Source organism: Trachemys scripta, chromosome 14, assembly GCF_013100865.1.
Source record: "Trachemys scripta elegans isolate TJP31775 chromosome 14, CAS_Tse_1.0, whole genome shotgun sequence".
In the NCBI taxonomy this organism is placed as follows: Eukaryota; Metazoa; Chordata; order Testudines; family Emydidae; genus Trachemys; species Trachemys scripta.
The window spans coordinates 35,861,228-35,872,525 of record NC_048311.1 but is presented as its reverse complement, the minus strand read 5'-3'; the positions used below and the strand labels follow the sequence as shown (position 1 = coordinate 35,872,525).

The window sequence follows — 11,298 nt, the reverse complement described above, 5'->3', positions numbered from 1 at the left end:
CCGCCCAGCTCCAGCCCGACCCCAACTCCGGGGCCCGGCCTCAGCCCCACGGCGCAGCTCCGGCCCAGCCTGGCCCCGCAGCATGGCCCCAGTCCTGGCTACAGCCCCGGCCGGGTGGCGCAGCTCCAGCCGCTTCTGGCTGGGTGGCGTGGCTCCGGCCCAGGTCCCAGGGCCCGGCCTTGACCCCGTGGCATGGCCCCGGCTCCCGCCGGCCAGCATGGCTCCGGCCCAGTGGAATGGCTCCGGCCGGGCGGCGCGGCTCCGGCCCAGCCTCGGCCCTGGCCCCAGCGCAGCTCCGGCAGGGATAAGAAGCATGGTAAGAGGCCGGGGCCGGGTGGGGTTGGATAAGGCAGGGGCAGGGAGTCCCGGGGACAGGGAGCGGGTGGGGGGGGTTGGATGGGGCTGAGGTTCTGGGGGGGGCGGTCAGGGGATGGGGAAGGGGGGGTTGGGTAGGCGTGGGAGTTCCGGGGGTCTATCGGGTTGGTGGTGGACGGGGTCGGGGCAGTCAGGGGACAGGGAGCAGGGCAAGTTGGGTAGGGGGTGGGTCCTGGGGGGCAGTTAGGGTGGGGGGTCTCGGGAAGGAGTGGTTAGGGAACAAGGAGCGGGGGGGTTGATGGGTTGCTGTTTCTGAGGGAGGCAGTCGTGGGCAGGACATGGGTGGGGGTCGGATGGGGGGGTGGGATGTACTCACCGGGCAGTTCCCTACCGGGTCTTCGGCGGTGGGTTCTTCATTCGCTCCGGCACTGGGGGGCGGTTAGGGTGGGGGTGTGGATACGGGTCGGAGCAGTCAGGGGACAGGGAGCGGTTGGATGGGGCAGAGATTCTGGGGGGGCGGGGTCGGTCAGGCGACGGGGAATGGGGGGGGTGGAAAAGGCGTGGGTGTCCCGGGGGGCCTGTCAGGGGGAGGGGGTGTGGATAGGGGTTGGGGCAGTCAGGGGACAGGGAGCAGGGGGGGTTGGATAAGGGGCAGAGTCCTGGGTGGGGGTTGGGGGTGGGGTCTCTGGAGGGAGCGGTCAGGGGACAAGGAGCAGGGGGAATTGGATGGGTTGGGGGTTCTGAGGGGGGCAGTCAGCGGGCGGGAAGTGGGAGGGGGTCAGATAGGGGGCGGGGCCAGGCTGTTTGGGGAGGCACAGCCTTCTCTACCTGGCCCTCCATAGTTTTACAACTCCAATGTGGCCCTCAGGCCAAAAAGTTTGCCCACCCCATGTCCAGACAGTGCAGAGTTGAGACCGGAAGCAACCTCCTGGGTCATAGAGACAGCATGATAGAAAGTCCACTGGGAGAGGTCATAGAGACTAGGGTGTGTGAGGCTAGAGAAGCTGATCTCAAGGCTCCCAGTGAGCTATTCCCCCGCCCCTCCCCTGCATGTCTCAGGGACACAGTCTGAGCCGGGTGTCTGTGTTCCACACCTGGAGCCAGGGTCGGATTCTCTCCCCGGGAACAGACCCCAGCGGGAAAGTGAAGATCGGGGCCTGGTCACCAGCACCGATAAATGTCACCTGCCCCCGGTCACAGTCCAGACAAACCCGGATCCTGCTGGGGGCCCGGCTCAGGGGCAGGGGGGTCACCAGGGGAAGTGAGAGCCCGGAACTGATCCCCCCACCAGCACTCCACAGCCCAGATCCCCCCCTCAGGGCTACAGCTGATCCGTCCATTCCTCCTCACAGACTCTCTGGCCACCCCCACAGCCCAGCCTCCCTCACCCTTCACCTCCACCTCCCAGCAATGATTCCCTGAGGTGAATCCCTCACAGCCCAGCACACAGGGATCAGTGTAAAATCTCTCAGGGTAGTTGGGCAGATCCTGCCGTGTGTCTCCACATCTCACACTTTTCCGATCCTCAGACAGGATGAGTTTGGGATGAGCCGTGTCTGGATCCAGAGTCACATTCGCTGCGGGGAGAGAGAATCAGAGCGTTAGGGGCAGAGCTCAGCCCTGGGGGAGCCTGGGACCATTTCTCACACTCCCCAGCAGCCCTGTCCTGGCTGGGACAGTCCTGGATCCACGGCCGTCCTTAGACATATGCAGCTGCATAGGGCACTATGAAATTTGGGGCACCAAATTGCCCCATGGTGCCCTAGGCAGCTGCGTGCTGCATATGCGGCAGCACCAGCCCCAGCGACCAGCCCCTCGGGCGGCACCCCCGTGGGCTGTGCCCACCAAGGCCGGCTCCAGCATTTCTGCCGCCCCAAGCAAAAAAAAAAAAAAGCCGCGATCGGCAGCGGGAGTTCAGCGGCAGGTCCTTCGCTCCTAGAGGGAGTGAGGGATTTGCCGCCCCTGAATTGCCGCACATGCCGCCCCTCTCCCTTGGCCGCCCCAAGCACCTGCTTGCTAAGCTGGTGACTGGAGTGGCCCTGGTGCCCACTGCAAGGGTCAGGGCCATCCCTAGGGGGGCATAGGGCCCCGGACAACTCCCTCCACCCTACCTCTTACCCTTACTCCCGCTTGGCCCCCGGCCCGCCCCCATTCCACCTCTTCCCCCAGCGACCCTGCACTCACCAGCAGCAGCGGGAAGCAGAGCGACGCGGGCCCAGCCCGCTCTACTCCGCCAGCTCCCAGCTGCAGCGCTCCACTTCTGGTCACGGGTGAGAGCAGGGGGAGGTCCTTTCCCCAATCCCCCCCATACCCTACCCAACTGACCCGGCTGGGACTGGGAGTCCGGGACGAGGGAAGCGGGGTGGGCTGTGGCCATGTCACTCCGCTTCCTGCTGCCAGTAAGTGCAGGGATTGGGGAAAGGATCTCCCCCCGCACTCACCAGCGGTGGGAAGTGGAGTGATGTGGCCCCAGCCCGTCCCGCTTCCCTCGCCCCAGTCGTGTAGCTTGGGGGAGGAGGTTTGGGGGGACGGATACCCCCCCGCACTCACCGGCAGCGGCGGGAAGTGGAGCAGCCCGCCCCAACGCCATTCCTCCAGTTACCAGCCGCGGTGCTCCACTTCCCACTGCCCATGAGTGCAGAGGCCGATCCTTTCCCCACACTCACCGGCAGCGGCAAGAAGTGGAGTGCCGCAGTGCAGGGGGGAGATCCCTTACCCCAAACCCTCTCCCCCGAGCAACATGGTTGGGGTGAGGAAAGCGGAGCAGGCTCCTCCCGGTCCCCTGCTAATCCCCTGGGCCATTCTGGGCCTGTGGGGCCCCCAAAAGTGGCCCCCCCCCACAGCTCCTGCCTCCCAGACCCTGGGGGGAGGTAGAGGCGGGGGGGGGGGCTACATAGGGCACCCAAATGGCTAGGGACGGCCCTGCCTGAATCCCAGGGAGCTGCCTCTGTCCTGGGCACCTGAGACTGAGCAGAGATGACAGTGTAGTTCCTCAGTGTGTTTCTCATTTGCTTCCAGAAGCTTCAGCTCCCTGCTCCCTCTGCTGGGGCTGCTCCATTCCCAAAAGCAGAGACACAGCCAGAAAGGTGTCAGAAGCTTTTGTTGAGGAGGGAACAGAGGAGGCAGTTACCAGCTTTATACCCCAGAGGGAAGCTCCCTCCCCTAAAGGCAGCCTCCAGTCCCAGGCTGGGGAACAGAGAGGAAGGTGCAGCACTGGGGAAGAGCTGCTTAAAACCAGAGAGTAGGAAGGGGGAGGGGGTAGCCCCATCCCCAGCCTAGAGAGAAGGGAGGAACTGCCAGCACCACAGGAAGAGCAGGTCCCCAATCCAGGAAGCAGTGAGCAGCTCCAATAGGAGAGCCCAGCCCTGCCCACAGGAAAGGCAGGATGTTGGAGAAGAGTGATGGGGAGACCCCCTGCACCAGGGTAAAGCAGAGGGATCTGTCAGCCCTCAGGGCAGACAGCTCTGTTCAAGTGCTGCTCAGTGACGGGGGGGGGGGGGGCGGCAAAAGGTCCTGCAGCCTGTGGCCCCACCCCATCTGCAGCCCCACTCCATTCCTCCTGAGTCCCCACCCCCTGGCCAGGCTGTTCTGGAATCTTTCTAGAAGTTGGGGAGGGCATGAGGTACCACCGCAGATGGCCCTGCCCACTTCGTGGCCCTGCCCCCTCCGCCTCTTCCCACCAAGTCCCTGACTCGGAGTCTTGGCTGCTGGGGGGATCCCCTGCCCCTCCACCTGCCCAGTGTGGGTTTCTGTGGGGCCTGAAAGCAGCCCCTGGCCCATGTCCCTGCTCCCCGGAGTGTGCCACTCAGGGCACTTGGAGGATGCAGGGCTCCCCAGAAGAGCCGTAACTAGGTATTTTTGCACCCGAGGCAAGAATATAAAGTTGTGCCCTCCCCCAGAGCTAGCTCTTTGGCGGCAATTCGGTGGTGGGTCCCTCAATCCCTCTCAGAGGGAAGGGCCTGCCGCTGAAATGTCACCAAAGAATGAATGAAGTTGCGGCGGTAGAGCCTGTGATTTTGGGGGGTCAACTCATTATTTTTGACTGCTTGGGCTGGTAATGTTGCTTCCAAGATGGTCTTTGGTTCCAGTCCAGTTCCAGTCCAGAGAGGGACTCACAGGTTAAGAGAGGAGGGAGGTGCTGGATATCAGCAGTGGCCTGTGTCGGAGAAAAATGCTGGGAGTTCAGGTTTGCAGGGCAGGATCAGGGGTGGCAGGTTTGTAGAAATTTTGATGGTGCCCAGAACCTGCCCCCACCCAAACTCTGCCCCCCCCCACCCGCCCAAGGCTCTGGGAAGGAGTTTGGGTGAGGGAGGAGTTCTGGGGTGCAGACCCTAGGCTGGGGCAGGGGATTGGAGTGCAGGCTCTGGGAGGGAGTTTGGGGATGGGAGGGGTGTAGAGGGTCAGGGTGGGGGGGATGAGGGCTCTGGCTGGGGCTGGGAATGGGAGGTTTGGGGTGTGGGAGAGGCTCAGGGCTGGGGCAGAGGTTTGGGGTGTGAGGGTCTGGCTGGGACTGGGGATAAGGTGTTTGGGGTGCTGGACGGGCTCAGGCCTTGGGTAGAGAGTTGAGGGTGTGGTGGGGGGGTGAAAGCTCTGGCTGGGGCTGTGGGCTCTGGGGTGGGGCAGGGCTGGGGATGAGTTTGGGGTGCAGGCAGGCTGCTCCAGGACAGGAGCCAGAGAGGAGGACTCCCCCCAGCCCTTTCCCTGCCGGCAGCAGCAAGCTCTGGGGGAAGAGCCCCCCAGCAGCACACTCACCCCCACCACTGTCACTGCATGTGCTCCTAGGGCTTCTCTCAGGTCCAGGAATCTCCCTCACCTCCACCGTGGTGGGTGCCGGGGTGTGCTGCATGCGCCTCCTCCCCTGCTGTTGCCCCTGAGTATAGCCTCACTGGGGGTGAGGGATGGGGCTGCCTCCTTGCCCAGCGTGGGGCAGGAGCAGTGACTGCAGGTGAGGGGGGGCCCTGTGCTACTGGAGGGTTCCATTGGTAAATGAAAGGGTCTGAGGGGGAAGGGCAGGCTCCGAGTCAGTCTGCCCTGGCAGTTGAGATGGGTGGCACTAGGACCCTGTGGCAGCAGTTGCTGCAAGGTGGCAGCATGGAGCTGCTCTGCTCCGGGATCGAGGAGGGGGGAGCAAGTCGGGGCCAGGGGATACTCGGGAGAGGCGGGGGGAGGCGGCAGGTGGGTCCGGGTGGGAGATCTCCTGGGTTATAAATATCTCTGTGTCAGCGGCTTTTTTTCCTTTTTCTCCACCGTTTTCTGCGCCCCCCCCCACTTTTGTGTGCCCGTGGCAAGTGCCTCACTCGCCTCGCCCTTGTTACGGCACTGCTCCCCAGTGCTGCCCTGGCTCCCTGGTGGGAGCCCAGCTCTGGCTTCTGGCCTGGCCTGGCCAGGGTGTCAGGGGAAGAGGAGCAGAGGTGGGGCCACTGAGAGGTGCCAGCACTGGGACAAGGATGCAATCTCACCCTGTCTGTGTGCTCCTAGTGGTTGTCCTCTTTTTCTCTCCAGTGCAGATGGCAGAGTGTCTGGAGGGGGAAAGGATGAGAGAGGTGAGATTTCAGGCTTTCATATTTATAACAGCATCACCACTCTGAACTCCTAGACCTGTGTTTTCATTATGACACAGAAACAGACAGAGACACACGCAGGTATTTAATGTAAAATGGTCTGAAACCTTCTCTTTCCTCTCTCATTCAGGCACCTCCCAGCATTGGAACTAACATCCTTGCAGCCTCACAACCATCCCAGGACATAGAGTCTGTAAGTGACATTTACTTTTCCCCTCATCATCCCCTCCCACCCTTCAGACCCCAGTTGGTTTGTCTCATTCACTTGCTGCCTTTTGTCGTAACCTAGACCCAGAGCCTGCAAAGACTTTGGCATAAAAGTTACTTTACCCACTTGGGTCCCTTTGACACTAATGGAATGTTAAAAGTTTCCTAAATCCTGGCTCTACTTGTGAGCTGTTGGGTCTGTTTACTCAGCGTCTCTACAGAGAGCAGCACGACGGGGCCTAGTTCTCCATAGGCAGAAATAGGAATAATAATAATAAAATCATTTTATCCATGTGGAAATTGAGGAAGGGGGAAAGTTGGCTCCATGGGCCAAAAGGAGAGGGGGGAGGGGCCGTTTGTGACTCTGCTGTTCAGTGGCTGCAGGGGCCGGTGCAGACCTTGGCACAGGCTGAGGAAGTTCTGAAGCAGCCAGAGTTACAGCCCTATGACAATGGCCCCGTGTGTCTTGCCCAGTGTGCAGAGTGTCAGAGGCCCAGCTTTACACTGCCCACGTCCCTCTGTCCCTCGTCCACCCGCCCTCACCCCTCCCCCACCCCATTCCCAGCCCTCTCAGGAACACGCCTTGTGCCTGCAGCTGCTGGGGAGGAGGCACAAGAGGCTCCTATGCTGGAGGGATCCCTCGCAGTAGGGGAGGGGCTTTCTCCTTCCCCACAGCCCATGTGCCTAGATTAGCTGCCCTACGGGACCAGAGCCCAGTGATGGGCTGGGCCTAGCTTTAACAAGTGGTCTTTTATTTAGGTTCTAGATTTTGGGTGCCAACCTTTAAGCTCCTGGGGCCTGGTTCTCAGAGGGGTTGGGCACCTGCAGCTCCCACCGACTCCACCTGCAGATGTGGAGGCTGCACAGCTCTGGAGCACCTGCCCTGCAGCTCTCTAGTTGGGAGAGAGAAACTCAGGTGCCCCAAATTAGGCCATTTTGCTAAATTGGGGCCTGAATGTTGTGACCTTTGATAAGTCATGAATGGCTGGGCCTGGGCCCCTGCTCCATTTGCTCCATTTGTCTGCTTTTCACTAGTTATTATGTTAAGTATCGAGAATGGGTGCAAGGTTCATTTCTTATACATAAGGTTTGATACTGACTGACTTGACTTTGGCCTGGTGAGCAGTTTGCTTGACATAAGGGAAATGTTGCCTTAAGTGACCTTGCTATTAAGTGATGTGTCCATAAGTTGCTATGTGGGATAAAGAGATGTTTTGACCACACAATGTGCTTAAAGACAACAGGCACCCAAAATGTGCTGTCAAGGAGCAGTTACCAAAGTCAAAAAAATCCCATGTGGAGAGAAGGGTCAAAGTGACCTGTGCACATCAGTTTGTAATGACTGGTAATGAACAAATCAGAAAAGAGAATAACTTGAAAATAGCTTGGACAGCAAAAGCCCTGCCAATTAGAAAGTTCATGCATGTGTAGAATATGAGTTATACAAGATACTTACTATGCATAACACACAAAGGTTTTTGGAAAAGAACTAACAAATATATAATCTGGATGCGTATAAGATGTCAGACATTGTAAGGGGTAGCCGCAGCATCATAGAAATGCATCATGCCCCACCTATGCCCCAGGAGAAGGTAACTGGGCAATATTTATTTCAGTATGTCTGCCATTTCTTACTTTAACAGTAATTGTAATGGCAAGACATGCTTTTGGAACAAATAAGGGGTTGAATTAATCAAGGTGAGTGTCTTGAACCCCAAATGCATGGCATTCTCATCCAACAGTTAAATGGAAGCGTAATCTAATTATGAACCAATTGACCAGCACCATTCTTTTCCCACAGTCTCAAGCACTGATTGCAATTTCCCCTCCTAGATTCCTTCTAGGTACCTTTGAACTTCCTCAGAGCCTCCAAGAGCACAATCGTTTTCTGGGAGAAATCATTGACTTGTTCTTCCAGCTCAGGAGAAACCTCCTCTGGCTCCTGGAACTTCCCCTTCTCCCACCTGGAAAGAAACAATTTCAAGTGATTATATTTCATTTAGTGACACATTATAAGTTGTTGCTAGAGCGTCGCTGCTGTAATTGGCCTGGAGTTAGAATTCCTCGACTTCTCCCAGCCTGAGATCAGGTGGGACACAGCCCAGGGCAGTGCAACCTTAGAACATACATAAGAATGGCCGTAATGGGTCAGATCAAAGGTCCATCCAGCCCGGTATCCTGTCTACCGACAGTGGCCAATGCTAAGTGCCCCAGAAAACCTTCCCCCCAAAGGTCCCATGAATGTTCTTCAACTCTGGCCTGGAGAGATCAGCTCTGGAGATAAAAGCGGAATTGAGTCTCCATGTCCAATTCACTCCATGGTCTCCATGCTCTGAGGTTCCCAGGTGAAGTGCTGTAGAAATCTGCCCACTAGGAACTAGACTGAGACACCAACTCCCCCTCCCCAGCTCATTCCACACAGGTCCCCAAACAGTCCTCAGGGGTCTGATCACTGCTGCCCTGGGCTGAATGGTAACCAGTAACCTAGCAGTGAAAGGCTCCATCCTCACTATCCTGAGGCAGCCAGTCCTCCCGGGATGTGACATCTCTGGAAAATACTTTAGGTCAGTCCTTCCCACTGAATGGATAATTCCAGAATCTTCTGTGCAAGGGTGAGAACCACAGGATGAAGCTGATAAGAGAGATTTGTATCCAGAATGTGACCTTCCACACACATTTTGCTGGAGAGCCCATCACCATCAAGCTCTTTCCCAGCATTGTGAAGTGGTGTGAGGGGGAGGGAGAGAGAGTCACGTACCTGCTCAAGGTGCTTCTGACATCCTAGAGGGGAGAGAGATAGAGAGAGGGGAAAGAATCTCAGTCCTATTTGACGCACATAGGGGATCCCAGGGAAGGGATTTTGCAAATATGAGGAATAGAGACCCTGCCCTGGCCCCAGTGCCATGGATTCCCTGAGCTAATGGGGCTTTTCCATCTCTAATATCTATGTGTCTGTAACGCTCCAAAGAACAATAGTCATTCGCATGTCAGGAATGCACACGCCGACTACTGGACTCCAGTGCTTATGATTCAGGAGCCCTCCCTTCCCTGTGTGGGGATCTGGGATGTTTCTAACCACAGGCGCCGGCTTCCAATTGTCCCTGGGAGTGATGAACCCCAGCCCCCGCCTCCACTCCACCCCTTCCTGTATGCCGTGGCTCTTCCCACGCCCACTCCACCCCACCTCTTTCTGCCCCCTCCCTCATGCGCACCCCATCCACACTCCTCCCCCTCCCTCCCAGTTCCTGCTGCACACCACGGAACAGCTGATTGAGGCAGGTGGGAAGCGCTGGGAGGGAGGGGGAGGAGTTGATCGGCGGGGCTGCCGGTGGGCAGGAGGCTCTGAAGGGGGAGAGGGGGAACTGGCTGCCGATGGCATCCGCAAAAAAAATTCTGTGGGTGCTCTAGCCCTTAAGTACCCACGGAGTCAGTGCCTCTGTTTCTCCCTCAGTCTCACCTGCAGGAATTCACTTGCTGGCTTCTGACACTTCCCCTCCATCTCACTGATCAGCTCACTGAGATGGGAAATCTGCTTGGAGAGTTTACTGACATTTTCATTCTGGATCCTCACAATCTCCTCGTCCAGCTTCTCCAGCTGGGCTAGCAGGAGTCGCTCTTTTTCCTCCAGGAACCGCCGCAATTTCTGAAATTCAGACACAATCTTCTGCCTCTCGGTTTGTATTTGTTTCTGTATGAAATAGGGAAAGGGCTGGTCAGGGACATGGATGGCACCTGGGGTCCTTTCATGGAGCGCTGAGTGAGCAGGAGGGAGAAATTCATTGAAAATCCTGATTTCAGACATTTGACTTTACCCTAGGGAGAGAATTCTCTCACAACTTCCCCTTCAGCCCTTATATCTCTGAAAGGGAGGTTTCCATGTCTGTCACGGTCAGCATATTGAGTTATTCATGGCCTCTGGGAATTCAGACCCAGAGCAGCAGGAGGCAGGACTCAGCACTACACCGACAGAGACACCAGGGGAGAAAAAAGAAACAAACATGTTAATGCTTGAAATGACCAGACACAGCAGAGAGCACTTCAAGGGTGACATTCATTTCACTTGGGGGAGGGGGGGATTTCTGGGAAAGCCACAAGAGCTAGACATTAACTCATTGGCTGAAATGAAAGCTTAGGGCTTCTCTACCACATTAATCTAACCCCAGTGATCATGCCCACTTTCACCAAGACCACACAGGAGTCTGCCTCCAAACAGATCTTCCACTGCCAGTCCCTGCTGGTTAATAACAACAGGCACCTACCAGATATTCCTGGCTTTCCCCCTCTCTAGCCACTTTAAATCCCAGCAGCATTTCTCTCTCTTCCCGCAGAGCCTTCAAATGGGTCTGGATTTTTTCCTGAAGAAACAGAAATGATTTGGGAGGTTTTATTTCGAGGGTTGGGAGTGGTGTGGAGCTGGGTGTTTTTATACCAGAACCGCAGGTGACTATTAGTCCTAAACGCTTTGTGACATCAGGACCACCAAGGAGATGAAACCTTATCTATGCAGACTGGGAGTTTGTCATATTCAGACTCGTTACCAATTCAGGTTCAGTCTTTTTAGTAATTAGACAGAGATCTCAATTATAACCAAGCTTTATTGGTATTTGTGAATTGATTAGTAGTATAGTGCATAACAGGACACATGGGGGTGAATCAGTAAACCTGTTTTTGAGAAGGTGTAACGAACAAAGTGATACACATCCAAGAAGCCACCAGGGTTTCAATATGGGCTGCGATTTCAGCCCTGGGGACTGCACTGGTTGGACAGAGCTGGTTTAAGCACCAGATCAAACCCCATGAGACATCGGGAGGCCATTCGTCTGGTTTGAAGCTGCGCAGTCCCAGTGTTGTGTAGCACTATCCCTGTCCGGTAGGGACCCACCACTGGACGTGGGTTTGTCTGGTGAAAAAGAGAGAGGAGGAGACCGAGGATGCAGGAAGATACCAGTGAGGGCAGGGGCGAGTGGCACTTCCATGCAGAATGATGCAGGTGGGGGCATGCTGACAAAGGTGGTGGGACCGATTCAGGTGCAGGAGGGCCCATGCAGGCAGGCGTGGAGATGTCCTTGTTCTGGGGATGCCTCAGTGGCTCCCCTAATTAGACAGGCAGATTTGTATAAAGAATGGTTGGGGTTTGCCCCAGTGCTGCCCTAAACCCTTTCAGTGGCAATGCACTCTGGGTAGGTCCCCACTGTCCCATTCCCTATTAAAGATC

The 11,298-nt window shown here is 56.9% G+C and overlaps 1 protein-coding gene across 2 annotated transcripts; it reads right to left on the bottom strand.

The window, feature by feature from the left end:
* Positions 1-1,144: 1,144 nt before the first annotated feature.
* Positions 1,145-10,434, bottom strand: LOC117886997 (E3 ubiquitin-protein ligase TRIM7-like). 2 transcript variants are annotated; one of them, XM_034789219.1, is made up of 6 exons: positions 10,343-10,434; positions 9,541-9,771; positions 8,842-8,864; positions 7,932-8,047; positions 5,775-5,834; positions 1,145-1,892 (listed from the first exon to the last, which is right to left on the bottom strand). In XM_034789219.1, exons 1-6 carry the CDS (start codon positions 10,391-10,393, stop codon positions 1,510-1,512), a joined length of 864 nt encoding a protein of 287 aa, XP_034645110.1. In that variant the 5' UTR covers positions 10,394-10,434; the 3' UTR covers positions 1,145-1,509. The 2 variants fall into 2 exon arrangements, with proteins under 2 accessions (XP_034645110.1, XP_034645111.1); XM_034789220.1 differs by lacking the exon at positions 1,145-1,892 and adding an exon at positions 4,416-4,471.
* Between the last annotated feature and the right edge of the window lie 864 nt (positions 10,435-11,298).

Coding starts and splice junctions, on each gene's coding strand:
- LOC117886997 (XM_034789219.1), bottom strand. CDS start 10,393: ATGCTGCTGGGATTTAAAGTGGCTAGAGAGGGGGAAAGCCAGGAATAT. Junction 8,865..9,540: donor CAGCAAGTGAATTCCTGCAG/GTGAGACTGAGG, acceptor TCTCCCCTCTAG/GATGTCAGAAGCACCTTGAG. Junction 5,835..7,931: donor GGCTCTGAGGAAGTTCAAAG/GTACCTAGAAGG, acceptor TTCCCCCTCCAG/ACACTCTGCCATCTGCACTG.